The 27,925-nt window shown below is 41.8% G+C and overlaps 1 protein-coding gene across 2 annotated transcripts in view; it reads left to right on the top strand.

Annotated features, from left to right (window-relative positions):
* The window catches only part of TSPAN4 (tetraspanin 4), a 346,925-nt gene that overhangs the window by 292,896 nt on the left and 26,104 nt on the right, over positions 1 to 27,925 (top strand). For both annotated transcript variants that reach the window (XM_066320977.1, XM_066320976.1), the window contains one exon: positions 4,505 to 4,579. In XM_066320977.1, the coding sequence (XP_066177074.1) occupies positions 4,505 to 4,579 (75 nt within the window). The remainder of the gene's footprint in view (positions 1 to 4,504; positions 4,580 to 27,925) is intronic.

Raw genomic sequence — 27,925 nt, 5'->3', positions numbered from 1 at the left:
TGAGCAGCAGTGGAAACGTGCTTGAAGTGATGCACACAGGGTACAGTTCTGATTCTCCAGCTGGTATCAGCAGCCTGAATGAACAAGACTGGAAGTAGTGAGTCAAACCTGGTACAGATCCAATGGGGATGGAGTTGAAAGTTGGGATCTCCTCTCTTCTAGCAGACTTTTTCTCTCTGACAGCAGGAGGGTGGTACATATCCATGACATAGGTTTAGTAGCAGTTGCATACTTCCTTTTCCATACACCTGTATGGAAAGGGAAAGTCAAAGGCTTTGTAGGATATAAAGCTGCTGAGAAACTAGCCTTATTTTTCATAGGGGTCGGAAATCAGCAGTGGCAGACAGAAGGGTGTTGCCTTACCTCCCTCCTCATCAAAGCTTCCATGGGGCTATTTCAGGTGTAGCTTATGAAAAGCTGAGCAGTAGGGACCTCTCCACTGAACCTCTGCTGGGTTGCATCCCACTGTTTGACAAGTAGTATGGTAAAGCATTTCTCTGTACAAGGTCAGATTAATCTTTTTTTATGGAGTTTCACATGAATGCTTTGCTTTGGGATTGTTGTTTCTCCATGCATAAATCTTTATTATACCAATAGCCTACAGCCCCAGTGAACCAAACAAAACTCAATTTTGTTCTTCTCAGTATTTATCACCACAGTGAGAGAACTCAATTGAAAAGCAGCTGTGAGTTTCCAGCAGGTGTGGTGGGGGTTTGGGTGCTGTGAGCCTTCAGTGAGTTCATGTTTCTCCCTCTAAATTTGAATGGTGTATGCCAAGCTGGGTCTGGCCCTACACTGGGCGTCGTTCCTTCGGGATGGTACTGAGGATGGACCTGAAAATGACCTGCTGTTGGGAGGTGCTGTGGGCTACAGGAGCAGGTTGTGCGTGCGTCTGTGCATGCACTTCATGCTGGTGAATCACAGGATGTGCTGCAGTGTGCAGGCCTTGCCTTGCAGCCTGAAGCCTGGGTTGCTGCTTTCCAAGGTGTTCTTTGGATTGAGGTACAGCTCTCCTTTAGGAAGAGGATCGCAGAGGAGCTGACATGCAAGTGCTTGTAGCTTTTACCAGCTGATGAGTGTGAAGCCTCCATGTTGAGGTTGATCTCACTTAATTAACGTTTGTAATAAAAGATACAGCTCAGGTCTCTACTGTCTGCACACCTGGGGATTCCTAATAGTTGTTAGTTACGTGTGATACAGCCATGTGGGCTCTGTCAATGTTTCCAAATGTAAAAATGTAAAAAAAATACAGAATTAGATACTTTATATAAAACTGAAATATTTTTCTGTGGAGATAAAGGATAATCCTAACCTAGGTTTTGACTTTCTGAACAATGTACATTAATTTTGGTTCACTGTATGGATTCCAAGATTTGCCGTGCATGAGACCAAATTTCCAGCTTGGAGGACCCTCCTCTCAGTCTATGTAGGGAAAGACTTAGACACGATATATAACCATCACTGAGAGGATTTTTTTTATTCTGATATTTCCTAAATCTTGAGTGCTTGGCTCCACAATTTTAGCATCTTTCCTGATGTCAGTGCCATGCCTGTTTCTCTCGTATGACCTGAGGAAGGCAGGAGCACTGTCAGGGTCTCCCAGAAGGTCCAGCCTCCTTCAGCTGGTGGACACAATGGCACAGCTGCCAGAGCAGCTCCCTGCTCCAGTCTGAAGCTGGTAGCTTTTAGCAGAGTCGGTGCTGTACGGGAAAATACTCTTGAGAAGTGAAATTTCACTTCTTTGTTGCCAATTAAGATGAAATTTTTATTGCTGATCCTAGTATTGAGAATAATGGCGCAGTTGAGAAAACACCTCAGCTTCCCTCCAGATCTCTTTCCTCTCCCCTTGCCAGTCTCCAGCCCATTCCTGCGCATTTTACTCAGTCATGGGGATTAGTGCAGGATGCTTTTCTTTTATGGCCACTCTTTATTTCGTGCTCTTTTTTTTCCCATGGCCCCAGCATGGGGCCCTCCCCAGGCCACCATCCTCTCAAAGGTCTCATTCCTCCTGGGTATCCATGTACACAAGTGTCCCTCGCCCCCTGTGCTTCCTGCTTGGATCGTCTGCTGCTTGTGGGACCAGTTCTTCTAAAACGTGTAGCCAGATCCTATCCTAAGCCAAACCATCTGCTGTTAAAAATGTTCTTACTTGGGACAGCCTTTCTCCTGCCGTCACTGGTGGCTTCAGCTGTACTCTCTCCAGGCTGCTGTGTGCAGAGAGGGGAGGAAGAGCTTTCTTGGGAGCACAAGAAAAACAGATCCCTAAGTTTTATTGCAGTTCCTGGACATAGCCCGTGTTCCAGGTCATGCCTGTGAAGTGGGGCTGGAGGTTACTGGCGTTGGGGATACTGCAGAAAGGCACCACAGGAGCAGAAAAGATCTGTGGGATGGTTTGTGGGCTGTCTGGTTGTGTGTGAGTAAGGCGGGACGATTTGCAGGTTTTAGCTGCTGAGCCCTCTCATCTCTACGATGTGTGAAATGCAGTCTCTTGAAAGCTAATAACTTTAGCACAAACATCCACTCACAGCTGGGTAAGACAAAAGGCTGAAATTTCTGTTCCTGAAATGGAGCTGCACGGTGTCAGGTCCCCGCTCTGAACACTGCAGTATGAGAGGATTTCAAATTAAAGCACCAGAAATTTAACCTGGGAAGAATAGCACACTTTGCCCAGCTTCATTCTTAGGAGTAATTGGAGTGCTATTTTTGATGTTCTTCCAAAAGCTTTTATCCTTTTGACAGAAAGAAGCGCAGAATATATCAGCACAGACAATTAAGGTTTGGCAAAATGATAATCTGATGAAACTGAGGTCCTGTGGTAGGAAATGCTGATCACGGTATCTAATGGGTAACAAACAGTCTTTCTCCTTTGTTCTAGGAATTGTCTCATGCAATCCTGTCTGTGCCAGGGAATTTCACAGGGAGAAAATGGTGTTTGCATGCACATTTTGGAAAAGTGATGCTTTTATGGATGAGCAAAACACTCTACAGCTAAATAGAGCAAAGTGTCTGCATCTTTTCGAAGAGGGATGTGCTTTGTCCTCTTTCAGCTAATGCTGTGCAGCAGGCTAAAATTGTAAAAAATAACCACACTGCACCAAGACAGGTTTGCAAGGCCATACAGAAGGTCAGTGTTGGACGGTAATGATATGGAAATCAGCTTGGATCACAGGCATAAATGAGGTCTGTGATTCAAAACTGGGCAGTAATAGGATCCAGTATTAGGGTCAGGCAGGTGTAAAAATACTGGTGATGAAAATTTGAAAATAAATAATTTAAGATTCATGGGGCAAAAATGCAGTGACTTCTGTAGACACAGTAATTGTACCAGGGAAGAAAAGTATTTTCCCCTTTGTGACTTTTTGCCCTCCATTCAGTCACATAAATCCATGAGTTCAAAGGTGTGGTTTTGGCTTACCAGGCAGAGCAGAAATTCTGATGAAGGCTTAGTGGCTATTAAACTTTCATAGGTTTGCAGCCTTGTGGTTGAAGAGACAGTAACTGCATTTTTCTCTTGGGGCTGGGATTCCAATTAAGTTGAGGTTGCTCAGTATTAGAATTCCAGCCTTACAGGTTGCTAAGTATATGAATTTTGTGTTATAGGGAGCTGGACCTTTGCCTCAGCCTAAAAAGTTTCCAAAATTAATAATTTCTTTACCTATCTAGGCAAAACTCAGTTTCATTTAATGCTCTGATGGTGCTCACTCTAACGACTGCAAGTGCTGTGTTGACCCATAGTAACAAAATAGAGGGTGTGGTTTCCTAGAAGTGTTTGGCATTGCCAGCAGTCCCTCTCTCTGAAGTCAATCAGAGCTGAGGGCTTTGGAGAATCTACCTGAAATCCCTGTGTTAAAAGTTTTTTATCCAGTCCTTTGAGCTTTTGACTCTTGGATTTTAGGCAGTTCTGTGGTTTATGAGAAGAAAGAGAGGTGGCCCAACTTTGCTTTGATGTGCTCAGTACAAACCAGCCCCTTTCAGCTGAAACTCATGGGTGATTTGTGTAGCTCCCTGAAACTGCTCATAAAGCTAACTTGGTACACCTTTCACTTCCCCCTGCATCCCACAATTACCCTTGAAAGGAGCTATGACTTTATGATTTGTGCCCTAGGTCACCTTCTCTTGCCATGGGGAAGTTAAGCTGTGGATTTCATGGATATCATCACTGATATCCAGTGGGGAAAAAAAATAAAGAAAGCCTAGCATGGGAAGATTCCTCAAGATTTGCTGTCAGAGAGAGCACTGGCTTGCTCTTGGTGGGGTTTTAGGCTGTTCTACTGAAACCAGTGCTATAAATGAGCCATGCCTATGCCCAGACTGTGGTGTTTCCTGAGCAGTCCGTTACCTGCTTTTTCAGTTGCAGCAGCTCTGTATCCTGCTGCCTGTATGACTCCCACTCCCCATTCTGCATGATCTGCTGAATGTACTTGCTGTGCATCCAGAAAAAGCTGAAATAGATGTTGATGGCTTTTGCTTTTGTTTTATCCTCTGTCCTTTCTTCTCTTGACAGTTTTTTATCATGCTGTTAATTATATTTCTGTTGGAGCTCACTGTTGTGATTCTGTTCTTCGTCTACACCGACAAGGTAAGTCAAATTCTTCATTTTTCTTTCCCCTTCAGCAAATTTATATGCCCCTTTTCCCTATAAATAAATCATGAAGCACTTGGCTTGGTATGCACATCATGCTTCTGTCTTCCTTGAGACACTCCTCTCAGAAGGAGCTCTCTCAGAATGCATAAGCAGCCTGGCAGGACTGGGCTGTCTTGTTTGCTCAAGTGTACAACTCAAGGTCACAGATACTGCCAAGTGCATCTGTCATTAACAAAAAAGGAAAAGGAAACAAAAAAACCCAAAAAAGCCCACAAACAAACACAAAACACCCCAGCAAAAAAAGCAAAGAAGCCAACAAACCTTGCTAGGAGCATGTAGGAGGAGATACCCATCAGAGTGAGCAGGGTTTTTAAATATGTGTTTATGGTTTAAGAGCCACATTGATATTGTTTAAAAGGAAGTGTCCTCAGCACAGGCAAAAGCATAGAATTCGTTCTCTTTCCACATTGCTCCTTGCAGCACATGTGTACTTAGAGCCTAGTGGAAAGCCATGGTAAATGCATAAAAGTTCAATAAACACATCTTTTGTTTGTGTTTTCACGTGTTACTTATGTTTGACCATTGTTCCTTCAGTTTTAATGGCAGTATGGCCTGTCTGAATTATCTTTATCCTTTCCTTTAAAAAAATCTCACATGAATAAATCCAAAACAATGGCATAATTGTGTGCCACTTGCTTATTAAATCAAAAGCCCCTTACAGTTGAAGACTGAGGGAACTTGATAATCACAGGGAAGGTGGCAAAATTTCACCATGAATTTACATTCATCAGATGCATGAGTGGTACATATCCTAAACACTTCCTTTAGGAATGGAAAGGCAAAAACCCCCACAAACCCAAGCCACTGTGTTCATTAATAAATAAATTATTGATATAATTAGTAGTATATTAGTGATAGAAGTGATTATATATTAGTCATATGAGTGAGTGATTATCAGGTGCACTTCTGGAGGGCTTTACAGAGCTCAATTCTGTAGCATTCTGTAGCTGGAACATGGAATTAACTTGCCAGATAATTACAGTAGAAGGGACAATTTAAAATTATTTGAATGCATTATTGGCTTCTGAATTACTCGTCAGTTCTTCCTAGAAATACCTACACATCATACAGGAGTAAAGGCATCTACTTAATATGCAATGAGCCTCCAAAACCCAAACACAACACTTGGTTATATTTAGAAAGAAGATCAGTTAGAAAATATTATCATCTCATTGTATAAACAGATTTGCCTTACTGTGAATATAAAGTTGAGTTTTGGTTACAGAAATTATTGGAAGTGTGAGAAAGGTGAAAGAGAGCTGTCGTGAAAATGGATTATGGAGGCAGCCTAGATTCCGTTTGGGAAAGGAAAGAGATCCTCTGCTTTGGAAATCTTACAAAGAGTAATTATCGTAGTTTCTAAAATAATGGCAGACCTAAAATAAAGACCTATCCTGATCACAGAAGAAATACATGAAAATGTTTTGAATTAGGTTAATAAAATAAATGTTTCTTATGTTGCAAGACATCATCTGGTAGAACTCCTGTTGTTGGCTGATGTTGAGGCTGATAGATCAGTAAATTTGTGGGTATGGAGGAAAGAAAAAGAACCAGTGAAGTATTTTTATTCATAAAGCAGTCAGTGCTGTCGGGTTGACAGGTGTGTCACAGAGAAAGGTTGTCCTCACTCTTCAGAGGCAAAAACAGTGAAAAGGTATCAGGAAGGATTCCCTCCCTCCTCCAGCCTGTTGGTTTGCAGTGGTTTTTATTGATTCTTAATAAAGAGATCAGGAAATTAACTTTCCTCTGACTCACATACTGCAAGAGGTAGTACCTTCCAGTTGTCTGTAAGATCAAAACAGAGTCTAAAATATGGGCTCCAGCTCAAGTGCAGTTTTACTGAGTTAACAAATTGCTGTAGTCTGGGTATTGCAGATGATCAAATTTGAGACTTTTAATGTTCCTGTATGACTTTAAATCTTATACTGAGGAAATCAATAGTTTGTGTTACACTTGCAGTCCTGCCTACTAGAGAATAAATAAACCAACAGCAGCCTAAAACTGATATTTTCATGCAGCATGTTGAGAGTTTGTGTGCTGGCTTTCCTGATGTGGAAGACAATACTGCCACATGTCCAGGGAAGTAGCAAACCCAGACAAGTAAATCAGTTAATGTAGATCCTTGGAAAATCAGAAGGTAAGGTGAATTTTGTGTGCAGGAGAAAAGGACTCTGCAGATTATCACTTTGAGCAATGCCAACTGTGGGGTGGGTGTGCATCCCTGTGTGTGTGGACACATTGCCTGGGCTCCCGGGCACTGAAGCAGCCTCTCTGTATCCATTGCTGGCACTCTTGCTTTAGTGCTGTGTTAGTGACTAAAAAAGTCATGGCAAAAGTTCTTTACAGCCATTCACAGACAGGGTTTTGGCACAGGGCTTTGGTTCACTTGCTGTGAAAGGGTGTGCAGCTGTGGAGGTGAAGTAGGACTCGCAGCAGCCTCAACTGACCTGTTCTCATTCATCAGCCTGGGAGAAGCCCAAAAACTGCCTCTGCCTCTCCTTCTAGTGACTTGGTCTTCTCTGAGCTTTTAAGCTTTTAAACTTGATCTTATGCCCTAGGATGTCATCTTTTCTTTTCTTGATGGATAAAGGTTCATCTTGATCTCATGAGGTAAATGCTGCCCTGAAGTTCAAAACTCTTTCTCTGGGCTGGCTGTCCAGTGTGATGTTTTGAAGAGAGGGGGGCTTGGAGATAGCTCGGGAGTTCAGTGTAGGAAGGAAAAGTGCCTTGTGTCTGAACACAAGGAACTGCACTGTAGATCTCCTTGGCAGGGCCGGAGCTCACACCCTGGTCACTATCCCTCCAACAGTCCTCACTAGTTGTGCTGCAAAATATGAATCTCGTGACTTCTGCAGAAGTGAATATGGACTGTGATGGAATGCATTCCTGTAGGATGGTTGTCAGGAAAAACCTGTAACCCTTTTATTTTGTCCCGGCTGTTGTCAAAGCAGCAGAAGGACTGGTTCATAGGGCTGTCTTCAGCTCAGTGAGAGCCCCTGAGGGACCTGGAAACTCCAGCTGGCGTTTGCACACATTCATATAAGAGTTCCTAAAGTGTGGCTTTTAATTTTTTTGAGGTCAGAAGTACCAGCCTAAGAGACTGGGTATTGAAAGGAGTTGGTGTGATTATGGGGACTAAGGCAGGTTGTTACTGCTCTGAGTGCAGTATTTTTTCAGGCTACATGTATGCCCCCATTTGAAGCAGTCCAAACTCCAGTGACGTTTCTGGAGTCATGTGGATGGTTATGTGTATGGCTGCCTATCTGTAGGCAGAATGTTCTCTTTAGTATTTGTTTCCATCAATACAGATCAGCATTTGGCATTTTTATACGTTTGACATTTCAATATGAGGCTGTCTGTGTATTTATAACAGATCCACAGAGTACGGAGAGGGTTAACCTTAATTTTATTGTGATAAGAAGAAAGCAGCAGAGCCCTATCCTGTCAAAGGTTGGATACTCATATTTCTCAACACCAGATTGGGTCCTGCTAGAATGTAAATTATGCTAATAAAATGCATAGTCTTGTACCAGTTCTAACTTGTATAATCCTCCTGGTTTTAGCATCTGTATTTATTTTTACTGTGATGATTCTTCTGGAAGCATAGAAAAAGAAAAGTCCATATTTACTTTTTTGCAGCTGTAATAGGTGATTTTTTTTTTTCAGTAGATGGTCTGCATTTTATATGATTTGCAGTCAGAGGTATGTAATGCCTACAAATGAAAGAATGTAACAACCACCATTATGTGGGGCTGGCTTTTTGTGTTGTGCTTGGTGGGGAAGAGGCTTAAGTTGTTGGGTTTTTGTTTTGTTTTTCCTATTTTTAAATGTCAAACATAACATGCAACATAAGTAACATAAGCCAGGAAAGAACAAAAGCATTGAAGAATCACTGACTATGATATTGGATTATAGGAGCAGTTACTGCTATTGGCAACTTGAAGTTAAGATGAGAATTTTCAATAAAGATTAGGCCATTAACTCGCTTGGGTCCCTGTGAAAATTACAGCCTAAATTCCATGCCTGCTTGGCTGTGTTGAAAATGGCCCACAGAATAGCCCACAGAGGATTGAAAAATAATGGCTACTTCTGTTTTTCATGAAATGTGTGAAAATGTTCTTGTTTTCCATGCTGCTTCAATACAGTTTTTGCTGCTATCATATAAAAAATATATTCTGTAGACTGATGCAGTTCTTGCTTTGTTTCTGAAAAGAAATTGAGAATTGTTTTAATTTCTGATTGATATTTTGCCTTGTCCCGTACAAAGACAGCAGGTTGGAATTTAGTGGATATGATTTCAAATGCAGTTCAGTCCTCACAACCTCTTACACATTTGGCTTTAAAAAATGGAAAAACAGAATCTCTTCCACCTGCTGCACTCATGTGCAGTTGCTCACAGAAATGATCTGATCCTGCTGAGCTGCTCACTGGTGGGAGGGAGGGATTCACAAAAAAATGATGGAGTTATTCATATAGAAAGTTTAGTTCAAGGCTACTGCAGAAACTTGTTCTCATTGAGTTTCTGTCAAGAGAGCTTAAAAGTTTTCATGTTTGTCTTTGACAGTGCAGCAGAGATGTCTCCTCAGGTAATGAAGTGCCTCATGTTCCCAGTCAGCACAGCCCACAGGGCTGTCCAAAACACACTCTCAGGGCATGTTAACATTGCTTAAAGTGGAGAAATGGAGCCTAAAGTGAAGGGACAGGATCACCCAAACTGTGTGCAGTTTAGAGATGGTCTTAAGTTATGGGAAAACAACAGGCTGTGGAAAATCCTGCAGAACTGGCAGAGTGGTCACCACACCACTGTTCAGTCAGGTGGCCCTTTTCTAGAAATGTTTCTCCATCAGTATTTGACTTTGCCTACACCATCCCCTTCTTACTGTTGGAATTCTTAAAGTGGTGGTAGAATTACTGGGTGCCTGTATCCTCCTTTGCCACAGCCTACAGGGCTGTTCCTGCTGCTGTGCGGGGCTGGGATAATTTCAGAGCACAGTCTGTGTGGGTAGTGTGTGCACTTGCCTGCATGCAGAGCAGGCTGACTGGAGGACAAGGGCAGTTTGAGCTCTCTCTGGTATTTCTGTGAGGATGTGCAAGGCCTGGCATATGTATGCAGTGGTTTCTGAGCAGCCTGTGTGTTAATGCTTTATTTTCCGGGTAAAGTTCAATTTGGTTTGTGTGTAAGAGACTGTTAAAATCACCAAGGCCACCAACAAAGCAGTTCCTGACATGTAGCTGCTTTCTGGCAGTGTTGTGGAATTTGGGTTTTGCAGTGAGTGCTGATGTAGCTAAAAGCTGTTTCTCGGGATCAACAGGAGTAGCAGTGCAGGCAGATGTGGAGGAATCTATAGATTGCCTCCTGGATGGGGATGCACTGCAATTACTGCTCTGAGTCACATGGTTTAACTCTGGTCAAGTATTTTATTTCTCTAATGCAAAATAATGTTATATAAATGGGGGTATAAACTAGGAAAAGACAGAAGTGTCTCTGTGGTTTATTTTACTTGGTAATAAGCTTAATTTTAACTAGTTTATTAGCATTTCAGTACTGGTATCCCACAATGGGGAGTTGCAGAAATTTCATCAAAAGAATTTAATTATAGCCAATTTACTTTGGCTTCTTTTCAGCAAAGCAGCCAGGCATAGGTTTAAATCTCTCCCTGATCAGCACATAACCTAAGTGCATGCTTGAACCCATGTGACTGATTTAATCGTATGCTCAAGTCTTGTTAAAGTTGATCTGCAGCTTATGGGTCTTTAAAAGAAATATTGCTAGGAAAATGCTAATGACAGCGAAGAACTCTGGAGTGTGTGAAGAGGCATCACATCTTTCATTCCGTAAGGAATTTAGTGAAAAATAATGAATGTTTGCTTTAAAGCATTATTGGTTAGCTTTTTCCCATTTGTTCACAGCTCTCCATTTAGTATCTTGAACTCCAGCGCATCACTTTAACCTTTTTTAGACAGGAGGAGATGAGGGCCATGGAATCTATTTGCCTGTGCAACTGAAAAAACCAAACGCACCAAAGGAAATCCCGGTAGTTTCACTAATTCATTTGTCTAAGTAGGATTTCACTGAAAGTGCGTTTCCAAAATGTTATTAACAGGCTTGTTGAAGGATAGCACAGTATTGATGAAAAGAATTAAGTGCATGCTCAGAAAAAAGTGTATTTAGGAACAATAGCTGCAGATAAAATGCATTAGGGCTCCCCACTGGGAACTCTCGATCAATGGTTGATCAAGGCCTAATTGATTCCTTGAATAAAATGTTAGCAGGGGAATGGGTGCAGGGAAAGGAAAATCAAACTCTCCTATAATAAGCTCCGTGCCTAACACAAATACCCTTTGTAAAGATCAGATAATGCAGCAGCCTGCCAGCTCTTTATGCCTCCTGCCTTCCTACTTGGGCTGAGTTCAGAAATGGACATGAAGGTGGGTCTCTCATCCTCGGCAGTATGGATTTTTGCTCGTGTTGCAGTAAGTTCAGTATTCTCCATGGTGTCCCACTGCACAGGAATAGTGTTTTTTTCTCAGGAGAAATCCAGTTCTAGCCTCCACCCTGGCTAAGTGGGGTATTAATTCCCCTATCTGTGTGGATGAATCATTGGACACAGCTGGTGCTGCCACTGTGCCTGGCTTAAAGCCAGCCAGATCTGTCTTATTTCCTGACATCACTAAGTCCATCTAAGGGTTTCCTGATAAATATTTGGTAATGTATCAGTCTACAGCAGGAAGAGATGTAATTTGGCCTCCTTATTGCCAGTTTCCAGTCTCTAATTACAGGTTAACTCATGATCTCAGGAACATGTCAAATTATGTCGTTGCTGTGGAGCACTTTTACGATGATCTGTTTCCCACACCTCAAGTTTCAGGTTTCAGAGTAGACAAAATATAGGTGGTGCAGGTCTTCAGCCAGCCTCTCCCAAGGAAGACTCTGGCATACAGTAGTGGTGGGTTTTAAATACTCTGCACATCTGTGTGCTTTTCATCCATCCCTGAAAGGGCGTTACAGGAGGTGAGTAGTTTGGCTCTCTTTTGCTGCCTGGGAGGAGTGATGTTAAAGGCCAAATCCTGAGGGTGCAGTGTATCCTGTGGAATGTGTAGTGCTCTCATGTCTGAATGAGCGGAACGGGACCTCACTGCTCCACAAGACAGGATTTACTCAGTTGTGACTCAGGTGTGTCACATAAGAAGCCATTTCAGCTTCTGTGTGGATCTGGAACGCCAGCGTTGAGTACTGACAGAGGTGAGGTGAGCAGCACTGGGTTACACACACCTCACCAACATCAGCTTTAGCTGGTGACTGACCCCAGCTTGCATCTCTTCTGACTGCTGCCACTGGTTTTGTACAATTTTATTTGACAAAGGGAAGAATAGCAGAAGGAGAAAATAATGGTTTAGAAAGGTGATAAAATAAATAATTAAGGCAGCTTTAGGCATTTAAATATAGGCAGCATAAAATGCTGAGGGATGACTGAGGTAGTATATTGAAGCAGACAGCACATTTTTTATTCATTCTATGAACATTTTTGATGTGTCACAATGTGTATCAGGCAACATTAGAAAATGACAGTAAACTAAATGCTTAACATTTTTTACATATTAGAGAAAGAGAGGGGAAGATGACTTTTTGTGTTATCAGACTGTAAGCAGGCCAATAGCATATAGTCCTTGTCTTGGATTTGTCAGCTGCAGTTGAAGAGTGATGAGCTAGGCTGACCACTTCATTAGGCATAATTTGCAGCTGAGGTTCCTTCAACTCCTTCCTTCAATTTAACTCAGCAGTGGTAGGCAGTGAGCTAGTTGAGACAGGGATGTATTGATCAGCAGCTTCAAAACCATTGCCAGTTCTGGGTTCTCTTGAGGCTGGAGCGTGTTGACTTCAAGGCCACAAATCATGCCCAGGGTCTTTGTATTACCCAAACTCCCTGATATGTCCAAGGCTTCTCATTGGTAAGATTACTGCACTGCAAGGTGGTGTAGTCTTTTCCACTGATAATTTTGCGGGTTCTTGCTGTGAAATTCAGGCGTAAAGAAGGAGGTTTAGCAACTTTCTAGACACCAGTCACTGTCCCTTTTGAAATATATTCCCCAGACTTACAAAACCAGCATAATCAATAGTGATTACCAATCTGAGGTCATTGATGCCTGCTTGCTGAAATCATGTTTAATATGAGCTAATAATCTTTAATCATTTGGGATGTTGGGCTCCCTGAATCTATGTGCAGCAAAATCCCTGATTGACTTGACAATAGGAGGTGACTGAGCTGGAAGATACAGTAGATTTGGTGTAAAGGGATATGTCTTGACAGGGAGCAGATTAAGAGCTTTATTTTACATTTTCTGAGTGCACACATTTCTTACTTGACTTGTACAATGCCTCTGATAATTTGGATGATGGTAATATAAAACAATTCTGCTGCAGTGTCCTGGCATTAGGAATGAGTGAGGCTTGTGCAAAAATTGCTTTAACCATGGTACAATCTTAATTCACTTTATTGTACTGCAGTCATTTTGTGTACCCTCTTCTATGCCTTTAAATTGCAGGGAAGGCATCCCTGAGAAAAGAGAATGTTCAGAGAGGGTGCTCTTGTCGAAACCAAATTGCTCCCCTGCTCCTGCTACTAATTGTCTTTGATACAATTTCTTAATGAGTTGACGTCTGTGATAGTTTATGGAATTATTATGCAACAATATATGTTTTTTTATTTTCTTGCTTTCTCCATTTTGCGCGTTACTGCCATAATCCAAGGGTGATGTTGTTGTCCCAGACGTTTTTGCCATCTGCACCTTGCCTCTGAACCACAGGAAAGCAGAACAATACGTGTCATCTCCTTCAGCAGTGCTGAGGTTGCCTCTCTTGACGAAGTCATAACCTCAGCATTTAGGAAACCTTTTCAAAGGTCACCCTGAAGGGCATATTGAAGTGCAAACTGAATTGCATGTTAAATTGGTAAATTATGTAAATTAAGCAAAAAGGAAAAGATGCAAAAGATCATTGAAGATATTTGAGGAACTGCTAAAAAGCTTTATCCAGAGATATAATGAAAGCAGAAAGTCACAAAGCATGTGAGATTTTGATTAAGAACCAGATGTTTGTCAGATTTATCGCACAAGACATCTAGTTTTTCTTTTAAAAATTCAGGACCAAAGGAGTTGCAACAAGGTTTGAATTAATCAAAATGGTTGAAGGGATATGTAAGAGCTGTTAAAAGAATCAACATGACTCTCTGTGCAACAAGCATGCCCAAGGAGATGTCCTGTAGATTTCTTTCAGGTCCACCTTTTTCTCTGTGAATAGGAAATGCATTGTAGTTGGCACAAAAGCAGCTGTGTCTGTGCAAACAAAGAGAAGACATGTTTTTTTCAAGGTCAGTCAGCTTGGGAGGGAAAAAGGAGAAAAATTCTTTTCTTTGAGGACTGTGAAGAAAATGGGGAGAATGTACTGCATACCATGAAGTGGGACTGGTATTTAAGTAAATGTCAGCCCTTGCTGCTGCCACCTCTGCAGGGGACCATTCAGCAGCCAGGTGTGGCTTCCCAGGGCTGGGTGTTCTGCTGGAAGCCTGGCTGGTGCTGGCCTTGACACTGATTTATGTACAGATGGCAGGGGCAGCTCTTTGATAATGACTGTTATCACTGAGAGCAGTGAGGATTGCTTCTCCCCCTCTTTCAGCTCCATTCATGGAGGGATCAATTCTCATGTGAGAGCTGCAGTGTGAGGTGATTAGATGAGTGAGCCTAGGACACTGGACCTGCTTCTGGGTATCACAGTTTTGCCATATCCTTTTAAAGCCTTTTAGGAGTTTATCTGCACGGTGCAGTGTCACGTGTCAGCACAGAATGAATGCACAAGTCACTGCTTTTTGTATGGTAAAATCCTGCCCTAAGTGAAGTCAGTGGGAGCTGCCTGTTGTCTAGCTCCATGAAGCTATTATCCTTCATTCTAGTATTTTTAAATCTCTTTTCCACTTCCCAACTTAGTAATCCCAGATAATGCTGCCTTGAGTGTGTGGAATGATGCATTCCAGTGCTGTAGGAGATCACACTGCCTGGAAGCTGTGATGATCGGGGAGTTCTGTCCTCAAGTATAATGTCTTAATCTTGTGATGCAGAATGTGTGGGATGCTGTTGCCTGCTAGGAAATCGGTTGAATGTTATATGCAGAAAGATCCCACATTTCCAAAATAAATGTAATTAATGAAATACAGATTCCTCTGGATGTTAATTTCCTAATCTCTGCTGTGGCAACTTGGCTTTTCCATCCATGTTCTCAATGACTGTGCAGCATCCATGCTAGGGTATGGAATTGCAGAATGGTTTAGTTTAGGAGGGACTTCTTGAGATGAAGTAGCCCCTCTTCAAGCAGGAACAGTGAGAGCAGGCTGCCCAGGGCTGTGTCCAGTTGGGTTTTGACTATCTCAACAGATGGAGGCTCCACAATCTCTCTGGGCAGCCTGTTGCAGTGTTGGACCACTCACAGTGGGCTTGTTTCCTGCAAGAGTGCATTTCTGGCTCTTGGTCAACCTAATGCCCACAGATCCCCCAAGGTCCTTCTCTGCAGAGCTACAGGCGTCAAAAGCTGTATAAAGGCAAGGGAAACAACATCCACTGCTCCTCCCTCACCCACAGAGCTGGTTGCCATATTTTAGAAAACTGTCATGTTAGTTCAGCTTGATTTCCCCGTTATTAATCCATTCTAACTGCTCCCAGTCATCTTCCTGTCCTTCATGAGTTTGGAAGGGGTTTCTGAAATCGATTGCTCCGTCCCCTTCCCAGAGACAGAGGTGAGAATTCCAAGCCCGTAGCTCCTGGATGTTCCCTGATTGCTCATTGTGAAGACAGGAGTGGCATTTGCTCTCTTCCAATGTTCAAGAGCTCTCCAGCCTCTCGTGGGATAGAGTCCTTTCTTGTCATGTATGATACTGGCATTTCTTGTTCAGAACTTCCCATCAGCATCCCAAGTGCTGCCTGCCAGGGCACTACACATTCTGCAGCAGATGAAATATTTGTCTGTTAACATTCCCATTTCAGCCTTTTTGTCTCATTCTGGGTATTAATTTTGGGCATGTGCTGCAACCAGTCACCACTTTCCACAAAAAGCATGGAAATTGAGTGGATCTGAAATCTGCATATCTACCAACCGTTTGACTTCATTTTTTTGATTTTATGGTAATTTTTCGAAGGCATATGATGGCAAAAGCTTTCCAATAACAAAATGCACCCACTGGTGCATACCGTAAGTTTGAAGTGATTAAACAAAAGGAGAATATTCGAGTTAAAATTGAGCTTGTGACTTAAAGCTTTTCCTCAGTGATACTGAAATGACTGCTTTCCCAATTAGGCTTTGACTGTCAATTACTTGGAATTGCTTTTTAAAAATACTTGGAATTCCTGGAATATGCTTGATATCAAACTGCTAAGGGGGCAGCAGGGAGAGACTTCATTCCACGTCAAGCTGGACTTTTTGGGGATTTAATACATCCTTTTTCTAGTGCTCATTTATTAGATTTTGTGATTGGTTACAGTTACATTTTTGTATTAATCTCAAAGTATCAGCTAGTGCTATGTATAGTAAAATAGGGAATGTGGATTTTTGTTTTCCATAATTAGTGGGACCATGCAATTTCCCTGGGAGTCAGATTCTAGATTCCTCAGGTTCCTGACTCAGGGCAGCTCCTAGCACACTCCTTGGACACCTCAGAACTGTGGACATTGCTGTGTAGCTCCTTGAGGAGATTGGATCAGGCTCTGAGATGCACAGCTATACTCCCTGCTTGATCTAGAAATAGGTATGAGAGACTTTCCTGATCCAAAGGCATTCCTCTACCCATTCCAGGCATGTGAGGAGCACTGTTCTGCTGCAGTAGCTTGGAGTAAACCTGTTTGCTGTGTGCCTGGGGCAGCTTTATTCTTCCCTGTGAGGCTGGAGTGACACTCAAGTGACTTGTGGCTTGTCATGGTGTGAATTTGTGTGGTCCCTGCCATGTCCTGTGTAGCAGGGAGATGCCAACAGCCAAGTTCAGAGGTGGACATGTGAATCTCTTTCACATGTCTTTATGAAGCAGTTTCAATGCAGATAAATAACATTTTAAATCACAGACTGTGTGTGGAGCTTTTTTCTGGCCTCAGCAGGATGCCATGCAGTGGTACAGCCTGTAAGGGTCATGTGGTGAGTCCTCGTCTATTCCACAGCTTTTATGTTTAGAGTTGATACATTTCATTAATATTTTTTTTAATAGCATATTAAATTCAAGGATTCCAATACTCTTTTCTCAGTATTTTTCCATATAAACTTTTCTAGGGGAGATTAATTTATCAGAGAAGTGTTGAGTAGTCCTGTTCTATATAGATTTTCTTTTGAAAAGTGGCACATTTAGAGACTGAGAAACAGAGCTGATGAGATGCAGTACTTGAAGCATGTTTCTTCAGTTACAGAATTATCCTCTTTCTCCTCAAAGACCGTTTGCCTTGTTCAGCTTAGCACCATGAATCCACAATTTAAATAGTGTGAATTAAGAGGATCAAGTTTCTGATCTCTGGAAGCTTGCAATGCCCTGGTTGCTCTAACCTTCCAAGAGAAGAGGACGTTGAGAGGTCCCCATGTCAATTCTGACTTGCCCATCACTTCACCTTTAGTCCTTGAAACAATTTCCCAGTGGGAATTTTAGGTTGCAAACTGATGACTGATTTTGTTCTGACTGAATAGATTTAAGTGGAGTCAAGAAAGCAAGCATTTGACACTTGTTACAAAGGTTGTTTTTAAGCAATTTCTAGCTGCTCTTTAAATTTGTGGTAGTAGAGTCTGATAAAGAGAAAAATGAATGCTGAAGGAAAATTATAGTTGGCAGATGCTTAACTACATCAGACCTAATAAAAATGTGTTTTTAAGCTGAGAGTCATTTGGGTGTCTCTCCCTTGTTGACCTGCTTGGAGATAATTCAGAGAGGCTTGAATTTTGAGAGTTCCTGAAAATGCTGGGATGTGGAGTGCCCAGAATCCCTCTCATGTCTGCAAGTCATCTCTGGGGTGGAGTGACCCTGAACAGCAGCACAGTGGTGGGACATGCTTCAGGCACTGCCCACTGCAGCAACTGGCTTCACACAGGAAGGATGAATCTTAACATTCTCTTTTTTGTGACCACAGTGCTGAGCCTCTCATGTTCCCTTTGGAACAGGGTTGTACGTGGAGGGTTAAAATGTCTTCATGCTATTAAGCGTGTGGGTTTGGGACGCTCCCTTTGTTTTATCAGGAACTGCCAGCTTAACTGGTCATCCATTTCAAGCTGAAATGGGAGAATAAATTAAACAAGGCTTTTATCTCAGCAGATTTTTATAAAAGTGAGTGGGGAATGAAAGATGGATTACATTTTATGAAGTAGGAAATTAAATTGTCCTTCCACTCTCTAACTTAAAAATCCAGGACAACTCAGGAAATGCTCGTTGCTTTCTGGCTGTACCAGTATCTCTGCTCAGACCTGGGTTGTCTCAGAGCACACAGGAAGGGCTTTAGGATTTGGGAAGGGTGGCTGTGTAGGTATTTTCCTGCAAATAAAGCTCTTTCTCATAAGTGTACTCAGCACTGAAAGTGAGTTTGTTGATCTGCACCAGATTGACCCTGCAGCTTCATTAATGGTCCTGGTGAGGGATGAGTCCCCTTTTCTGACCTCTGCAGTCAGCAGCTCTGGGCACTGGGATTAGGTGAGGAGAAAGGGAAGGTTTTGTGCTGCTGCCTTTTTCTCAGGGAGCACAGACTGTTCTGCCTTTGCTGCATCGTGCCTGGGTTGAAGATTGGAGTTGCGGATGAAGGGATTGAGTGAGGGGCTTTACACTTAGCTAGAGATGAGTATGAATACGACTGGTCCCCAAGCTGGGAGTAATGTTTCTCACTAGACATTACACAAATTGTGGCAGAAATGGCTGTTCAGGATTTTCCTGGCTGCTTTTGTTCTGTCCCTCTATGCTAAAGAATGCAATCCCATGGCCCCAAGTAATTTAAAGCGATTAAAAACTCGCCCCTAGTGAAAGGAGTGATGAGGAGGATTCTTTACCTATTCCCCATTAGTCCTGAGCAGGCTTGACTCGTGAATCCTGTAACCTTGGCAGCAAGAGAATCCCCTTTTGCTTCACTATCTGCAAGAAAATGAATTACACAAGCATAGAAATTCATGAACAGTGAATGCTGCAATTAATTTTGTTAAACTCTCTTTATATATTTAGTTTGAGAAGAGGAAGGAAGGAGAAGCTTATCATCAGCTATGAGTCTGAAGCCACAAATCTCACACAGCTTTCACTTTGAGATAAAAATGAATCTATAAGGAATCCAAACCCCTTTTGTTTATTTTATGTATTGGAAGAATGAGAAATGATGAAGGTAGTAATGTAAAGTAGTGTTAACATCACAATCCCCATATTGAATTGATTAGCATGGAGGAAACACATTAATAGCTTTTTTATTACTAGTCTGAAAACTTTATAATAGCATTTATTGAAAGAGAATTGAAATGTGAATGGCAGAACTTTATAAATCTCAGCTCATATGTGGTGGTCTAAACAGGTCTGAAAATGTTTTCTTAAAGAAGTCCAGACTTTGAAGCTTTCCAGTTTTCCCCATTTAATCTTTCATTTGTACATATAAAGCAGGCAGTCATGGCAGAGGAGCGGCTGGATGGAAAGCTGAGTGTATTGAATGTGCAGAGATTGTCTCTTTATGGCCAAAACAGGTGCATGTAAATGTTCCATCAGCACACCCATTAAGCTCCCAGTGGTAAATTTAGCCACAAGCATTTGAGAGGTGCTTACTCTGCATTTAATTTAGAGCTAAAAAAAGAAGTAGGTTTATTTAAAATGCATTACAGTCAGCTTATTTAATATTCTTATTCTCATATATTCTTATTCATTATTTATATATGAAAAATAAATGAGAAAGTCACAGGAATACCCACACAGCTCAAAGTGATGAGGGTGGTTATTCTAAAATAGTAAAATCTGGCTTAGCAGCCAGCCAGTCATTTCTTGATCATGAGTGAAACAACCTCACCAAAGTCAGAAAGCATCTCCCAGACAGAGTAACTTTGTTATCCTGTCTTTTTAAATTGTACCAAATATTCCTAATTTTTCATGTGGTGGCATAGTGTTGCACTGTAGGGAGTTCTAGCTCTGTTTCATCCCTATTTCTTATTTTTGCTGCGGGCAGGAGGTGTTAATTCTTGTGGCACAGCCTCACTTTGCCACAGGTAAGAAGATGCAGGGAGCTCTGCTTGTGCATCACCCACCCTTCCCTGACAACAGTGCTTTGCACCTCAGTTGGAGTTGTGTTTTCTTTGGGAGCTGCACTGATGTCACTTGTGTGTGAAATGCTTTATTTGTCACACCTGTTCCAAATGGGTGGCCAGAGGCAGTAATTGGTGGTATGGTAAATAAAGTGCAGTAAACAAAACTGCTATCTGGAATATAAAAAGAAACAAATCCCTGTCTGTGTGGAAAGCTGCACTGAAGGGAGAGGGCTACAAAGCATGAAGGAGATTTTTTGTGGTACGATCAGATAGATACAGGCCCTGAAAAGTGTGCTTGATGCTGTTTGTTTGGAAACTATCTGCTTGGAAAAGTTTGGAATACCTACACACTAAATCCTTAAATATGAATCAAAATAGAGTCTTCATCTTTCTACTGTTTCAGCATGTCCTCACCCAGAATCAAGGGATTCAGTTTGCTGAGGGATTAAATATCTGGGATTCTCTGTTGTGTTTTACCTGTTCTGGCATGCTTTTGTTTATTCCCTTGTCTTTCACAGGATACAGTTCTACTGCACCCCATCCTTACTCTATCCCTGTAAACAAGAAGAAAACAGAAAGTTTACTCCTTACACTTCTTCTTGAGATTACCTGTATTGCCTTACCCAAGCTTTAGAAGATAATTTTTACAACTTTAAAAACTCTTCGTGAATTGTTCAAAGTGACAGGAGAGAGAAAAACTAATTTTTTCCCTCTCTTGATTTTTTCTCCTGTCAAAATGGTCTTTTGTGGCAAAAAGAAGCATTTCTTTCCACCCTAATCCCTTCCTATCTTGTTTCATCACAAGTCACACTGCATTAGAGTCCTAATGTTTCTATCAATAAATGATGGATTTGCCAATGGTGATTTAAGTTTAAAATTACTTGCGAAAACTTAATGAAGCCTGCAAATCACGAATTAGATCTCAAAGAAATCATCTCTGACAGTTAAAAACTACAGGGCCAAAGTAATTTCAAGGGTGGCATTTTTCTCCCCTCTATAAATTATGTATCAGGGCAAAACAGAGGTGTCTCTGTAGGCATTATTATGAGAGTAATAGCAAATAGCAATTTGTCTCTTGCTGCCAGAGCTTTCTCTTACTGGTGTGTAGTGGGGTGGGTGACACGCTCCTGCAGAAAAAAATTAATCTCTGCTGCAACTAGTTTTTCTGAATGCCAGTCTGCTTCTTGTCTATTTGGGTTTTGGGTTTTTTTTCCACTGGTTTGAATGATGGTTTCTAATCCCACTTCTCAGTCTTGTGTCCTCATTACCAAACTGCTCAGACTGCTTGTCTGCTGTGGACAAAAATGATACCCTGAAGCTCTCAGCTATTGTATTTTTAAATGAGGTTATACTTTTATAACCCCAAGTTTCTTTTGCAGACTTAAAGTGTCCCTTTTGGCCCCCACTTTGCCTGGATAGGAGAGGATGCCTGGTGCTGTTTGCAGTTTCAGGAGAATTGCTTTTCTCAAAAAGGCACGTGGGGGATTTGCTTTTGCTTGGAGCATATTCATTTAGTTAATTAGATTTGTGAAAGAAAATTAAAAGTTTCCTGTCCTAAATTCCGGATGTTTAATGCAATTTGCAAACGGTTATAAATCTATCTAAAATAGCCAGAAGAGCCATAGTTATCCTGTTGATTCAGTCCTTTCTTTTCCCTCAAATCCAAGGAGATAAGAGTTGTTAAAGCTCTTCCCAAAAAAGGGGGTGTGTGAGCAGAGAGTGCTTCTGCTGCTTTAATAATCTTGCCTATAGACGACTTCTCCTGTCTGTTCATTTTGACTTGACCCTGCAAATGAACCCTTTTTTCATCAAAATTTGGGTTCATCTTTTCTAGTATTAGCAATCACATTGGGTGTTTCAGAAATGGTGTGTGGTTTTGTGCCCTCACGGATTTGTTGTGAAACAGTGCTCCAGTGAACACACAGCTTTCTCAGGTTTTGCACTACTTTTTTCTAATCTGTTAAATGATTTTATTTTTCTTCCCCATGTGTCTGCATAAGTTGTCTGAGTGGGAAGAAATTCAGCCCTGGCTGATTAATCTGAGCATTTCTGTTGTCCTGTTTATGTTGTAGAAGGAATGGCGAGCACAATGAGATCAGTAATTGAAGCTTGTTTCAATCCTCTCGTTTACTCCATGTATGCTGGGTGTCATTTTTCATCTGCAAAGCTGCTTTATGCAAAAGCTGGTTATCTGTTACTTCTGATTTGCATGGTTTCAGCTCTGTTTCCAAGATTAGATTGTCTCTGGCACATTTATCTATCAACAAATTGTTTGTCTACGTGATGAGACATTCCTTTTGGCAAGAGGGATACTGTTCTTCATTGCTCAGCCTCCAGGTTACAGCACTTGGCATTCTTGACTGGATGTTTCTTTCACAGATTTCTGTGTGCATTTGGTTGTAAGGCTGTAAGTACCACTGATGTGAAGTTAGCAAAGAAATTATTAGTGCTCAGTGAAGTACACGGGGACGTGGCTTTTCAGCTTCAGAGCAGTTGGGATCCAGTCCCTGTCCCAAGACTTTCTGTAGTGCTGTTGGAGCGCTCCGTGTTTCAGTTGTGCAAATGATGAGCCCTGGCTATGCTGGCAGCAGAGAACACTAGCACATTTCTCTTCAGTGGGAATTTCTGCTCTGCCATGTTTGCCTGTGGTGTCACATAGCCAGTTTCCCAAAGCTTTTCATCCTCCAGGGGCACTCTGATTCCTCTCACTCTGAGAGATTTACATCCCGTGTTCTGTCTTGGTGATTCCCGAGTCTTTCCTCCTGTCAGAGTTGCTGCCACTTGATGTTTGACACAGTGGGGTTTGAGAGTTGTGCTTTTCCTTTTCACTGTTAATATACTGCAGCACTTGAAGTGATGCTGATGGGTTTCACCATTGTTAGTCCTCGTGATGACTTCCAAATTTGCCAATGTTCAGAGATAGGGACTCTGACCAGTGACCTGACCAGCACTCAGAAGAGTATGTCAGGTTTTTGTATCCCAAAGCACCACTAGATGGAATAGAGTTCTGAAATTACAGTCAGCATGTTTTCTGTGTTGATTAGAAAGGTAATTGGAGCCACTGTTTTTTTGTTGTGTTTTTCTTCTTGTTTTGTTGGTGGTGGTTTTTGGGGGGTTTTGTTGTTTAGTTTTGGGGTTTTTTTTTCTCTCCATTTGTCTTCACAGATGTGATGGCAAAAATTTCAGCAACACTGTGTCAAGAAGTATAGAAATAGGGAAGAACACCTCATCCTGTATCTTTCTTTTCTGTTGGAAAAGCTATCATAGATAAAGAGATTCTAACAATGTTTTGACCTGTTGCATTTTCCAGCAGTCAAGCCCAAGAAAGGTGAAAGTTGGCACAGCAAAGACTTCCCTATGTGTTGTCAGATTGTTGCACAGTGAAGCAGTTCTTGTGTGAGCACTTGAGAGCTCCTCTTGTCAGAGGTACACAGCTGAGGGGGTTTGGTCACTGCCTCTTGTTAAAAGTGGTCATGCTTTGTGGAAAAAAAAAAAAAAAAAGATTTAAATAGAATCTGACTGGGGAAAAAACAACCCCAACAACCAAGAAATGCAGGTGTATCATGAGAAGGAAATTTTTATAAGTGCATTTTGTTGCTCAGGTGACAGCACTGTATGTCCAGGACTTGTTATTTTGTGAGATTCTGAATGAGTATAAATAGTGTAAATAGCAACAGCATCTGTTAAATACTCCTATCATCAGCCCCTGGAGCTGTGCCAGAGTTTCACCAGAGCTGGGAAGCTGCCAGCCTTCACTGGCTGAAATCATGCGAGATAACAGTGGCAGCGAGGCAGAATGACAAATACAGCTCTTTCTTCTTACTAAGCTGAGGGGAGGGGACTTGCCATTTGGTTTTTAATATTTTAAAACTTTTAGCATAAACCACAAGGCCTTAACATCCTATAATAAATCCTTTTTTAGTAAAAGCTAAAATTCTCAGCTAAAGTCGCTAGATTCAGTGTTTGGAGTATTTTATAAACTCCCATGCCAGTATTATGGGACTTCTCAAAGTACCCCAAAAGCTGGTGGTATTGGTAAAAGTACAAGGTTGCTCCTTTGGATTTAGTGACCTCTGCAGACTAATCCCAGTCTGCAATTTTTTTTCATGCTGCTGGGTTAATTTGGGGGTTTTGTGGGTCTTTTTTGTTACTTACAGGTTTTTCAAAAAGCATTCTCTGACTCTTTACTAATTAATATTTAGGTTCTGCTGTTCGTCATCCCAAACCAACCAGGCTCTTTTGTACTCCCCTGACAGAAGGAAGAAAATATGTTAAAGAAGAATGATCAGTGATGAATAAACAGCAGAACTGGTCTCAAACAGATTTTCATTCTTGCTAAAACTGCCTTTTCCAGCATTTATATGCCTGACTTTATGAGCATTAATTGGGTATGGTCTGGAGAGGGTCCTGGTGATCCCACACCCTGCCAAGCCAGTGCTGCAAATTCTTAGGGAAAAGTAGCTGGCAGGACAGGTAAGGGACAGAGTGTTCCTGTGAAACTGAAAGAGCCAAAAGACCTGAATTGTTTGGGCTGCAGAATAATCATGGGGTATTCATTGCTGAAAGTTAAATTGAAGGCACCTTGTGCTGTTTCTCTTGGAGTCCTGACTTTACAAGAGGGACTAAAATGTGCTCGGTTGTCCCAGGGGGGCTAAGGCAGCACATCTTGGAGCTGCTCAGCTGTGACTCCTGGGGCTTGGGCTGTCCTTGCAGCCACAGTCCTGGGGGCTGGGGGTGTGCGGGCCCCCACACTGTCACCAGGGGAGCCACAGGAGAGCAGCCCCTAAGGTGAACGCCATCAATGTGCTGCAGGGCGCAGCAGCCTGCTGCACACGGGGGCTCTGGAGCAGCTGGCCTCTGTGTCTTGGGTGCCACGGCTCCCAGAGGACAGCCAGTGCTGGCATGGACAAGGGACATGTGGGTTTGGCAGATACAGAGCTCATTGAGAGAACTCAGCCTGTGACTGAGGACAGTTTGTGCCAGTTTAAAAGGAGCAGTGCCTGAGTTCCCAGCATGGGATGTGCTGGAGAGACTGATAGGTTTGCTGCCAGCTGTTCTTTCAGGATGGATTTGAGGCAAAGGCCAAGGTGCAGGGCATAGGTGACATAATATGGCATTAAGAACCCCAGTCCCTATCCATGGAAAACTTGGGGCCTGCTGGGAAGATTTGTTAATTTTAAGACCAGATGAAACAGTCCTCTGTGGTCCATAGTGCTTCAGTCAGTATTCTTGTCATCAACCTAATTACATCTGAGTTGTAATTTTACAAAATTCTCAAGTCTTAGTTTAAAGGCATCATTGACTGCATCTCATTCCTCAGTGATTTGTTCCAAGGATTTATTTTTGCATCATGGCTAAAATTATGCCTTGTTTCTATCTTGTATTCGTCTGTCTTAAAAGTTCTAACCATTAATTCTCATTATGTCTTTTTGTGATAAAATAAAGTGCTGTCTGCTCTTGAGAACTGCTGCTCCATGTGGGTACCTGAAGATTGCAATTACACTGCTTTTTTGATCTTGTCACTCTATTTAGTTTTTCCAAGAATATTAGTCATGTGAAGGAAAGCACACTTCTCAGTGATGGCTTGTTATCCTAGGTCTTCTCTGGAATCTTTTAAATTTTTGAAAACATGGGTATCAGCTCTGCAGTGTAGAGGTAATGACAATAATCTGCCTTTATGCAGCTGATGTTGAATAAACCCACGACTGCTTCCTCTGTGAGCTGGGACTATTGCCCTCAGAGCATGTCCCATCTCCATTTCCTCAGTCTTTCCACAGGTTTCCTGCTTTCCAGAATATAGTTTCCAGTCTTGTAGTGTGACCTCGCATGGTTTTTCTTAGATGTCTTTTCTGGTGTTTGTCTGGATAAGCCCTGAGGATCTGCAAACAAGCAGGACAAATGATATCAGCAGATTATTTAATGCATGGCAAATTTTGTGTGGTATCTGCAAAATTTCATTAGCAGGGATTTTTATGCTTCCTTCCATAGCAGCAGAAAAATACCAAATAACTTTGGATCAAATGCCCACCAAAAACCCCACTGAATGAATCCTCTGGGGTTTTTTTTTGTTGTTTTTTTGGTTTTTTTTTTTTTTTTTTTTTTTTTTTTGTTTGTTTGTTTGTTTGTTTTTGGTGTTTTTTGTTTGTTTTGTTTTTTGTTTTTTTTTTTTTGTTTGGTTTGGTTTGGGTTTTTTTTGTTTTGTTTTTTTTTTTGTTTTTTGTTTTTTGTTTTGTTTTGGGGGTTTTTTTTGTCTTTTTTTTGGGGGGGTTTTGTTTGTTTTTTGTTTTTGTTTTTTTTTCTTGTTTTTTGTTTTGGTTGGTTGGTTGGTTCTGGTTTTCGTTTTGGGGGTTTTTTGTGTGTGTAAATTTTACTTTCTAAAATACATTCAATTTGGCTGCAGTGACTTCTTTTTCCTCTTGTGCCCCCATAATCCCTGACACTGATAGCAAATTTCAGTCAAATTCGAGCTCTTCAGAGATGTCAAAACTACTAAATTTAGGTAGGCAGAGAGATCCAAATGAATGCTCTATGGGAAAAAAGATGTCTTGGAGCTATTGCAGGTGGTGTTATTGAACATCAGAGAATCCAAGGGGGATGAGAGGGAGCAGACAATTTCCACTTTTAAGGAGAGACTTGGGATTAATGCTTCTCTTTTGCAAAAAGTCAGTCTCTTAATTAGGAAAGAGGGGCTCATTTTGAAAGGTAGAAGCCTGAGCAATAAATTCAAAACAAGCCAGAGGCAGCTGAGGAGCCGCCTCGCAGGTGTCCTTGGGATTGTGATCACATGTGGCAGATTTAATGTTTCCCTTTGGTTTCTGCTCATCTCGCAGGGGTAACTCACCCCTCTGACAGAGACTGAACAAACCAGACCATGGACAGTGGTGCAGTCTGCCTGGTTTGCTTCCAGCAGCTTGGTGCCATTCCTAGAAGGGGCTCTGGCACATGGCAGAAACTCCTTGGAGGTCCTAAGCTCAAGCACCGCCTGTTTGAAAACACAGCACCTTTGGTGCCACTCAGCAGGGTGGCTGCTGCTTGGTTGGTAAAAGCCACTTTTTCTGTGCAAACAGCACATGCAGTTCTGTTCTGTGTGGAACATCCAGTCTCTCACTCGGTGAAGGCGCTGTCACTTACCTCTGTTTAACATATGGGATATCAACCATATTTCCTTCTTCATTCAACTCATCTGACTTCCAGTGAGAAATGTGGCTTTGTTCTGACATTATTGGAAGTAGAGAGTGTTGGAAACCTGCATTTGGTGCCATATAATTGTGACTGACAGTTTGCTTATTTGTCTTTTTTCTGTTATCATGGGAAGCAATCTCCATGTAGTTTACTCATTTGCAGTGACTGAGTCCCAAATCATTCAATTCACTATTAAATCTGCTTTCAGTGCAATGCATTGAAGAGCTGCAGTTGTTTGTTTCATTAAAACAAGAGAGGCATTTAATAGCAGTTATTCACTTCTGTTGCTTTGATTATTTACCAGCTTTCCACAACATTTTGTTTACCAGTTTATGATATCATCACTGAAAAGCCTACCTGGGGATTAAACCCCATAATTCCAGTTGCTGAAGGTCAGAACACCCCTGGTGTCAGGGTTGTGGGTTTGGAGAAGGAATGGTTTCCAAGCTTCCATGTACCCTCATAGAAAAATGGGTCTGAGCCACTGTAGAACCACGTGAGGATGCCAAGTTGGATAAATGTGAGCAAGTCCATTGTCAGGAAGATTCCTGCCAGCTGATGAGCTGGCATTTAGCATATCCTTTGTTCTTCCAAGTACACATCCATGTGATTGGAAGAAGACAACATTTTTTCAAGGAAGAAAAGATAGGTAAGGGGATCATCACCTTCTCTGCTCTTTGGCCAGGCAACTCTTGCTCTGGTTTTGTTGAGTTTCTGCCAGGTAGCCAGCTGTTCCTCCAAAGCCCACTGGTTTTCCTGGATTTTGGATTTGTGCTGCCCTCCCTCTCAAGGGGGTGCATTTTGCACTTTTCCTGCTTCCAGGCTGA

This window comes from Sylvia atricapilla, chromosome 6 (genome assembly GCF_009819655.1).
Source record: "Sylvia atricapilla isolate bSylAtr1 chromosome 6, bSylAtr1.pri, whole genome shotgun sequence".
NCBI lineage: Eukaryota > Metazoa > Chordata > Aves > Passeriformes > Sylviidae > Sylvia > Sylvia atricapilla.
This window is presented reverse-complemented; position numbering and strand designations above follow the sequence as displayed.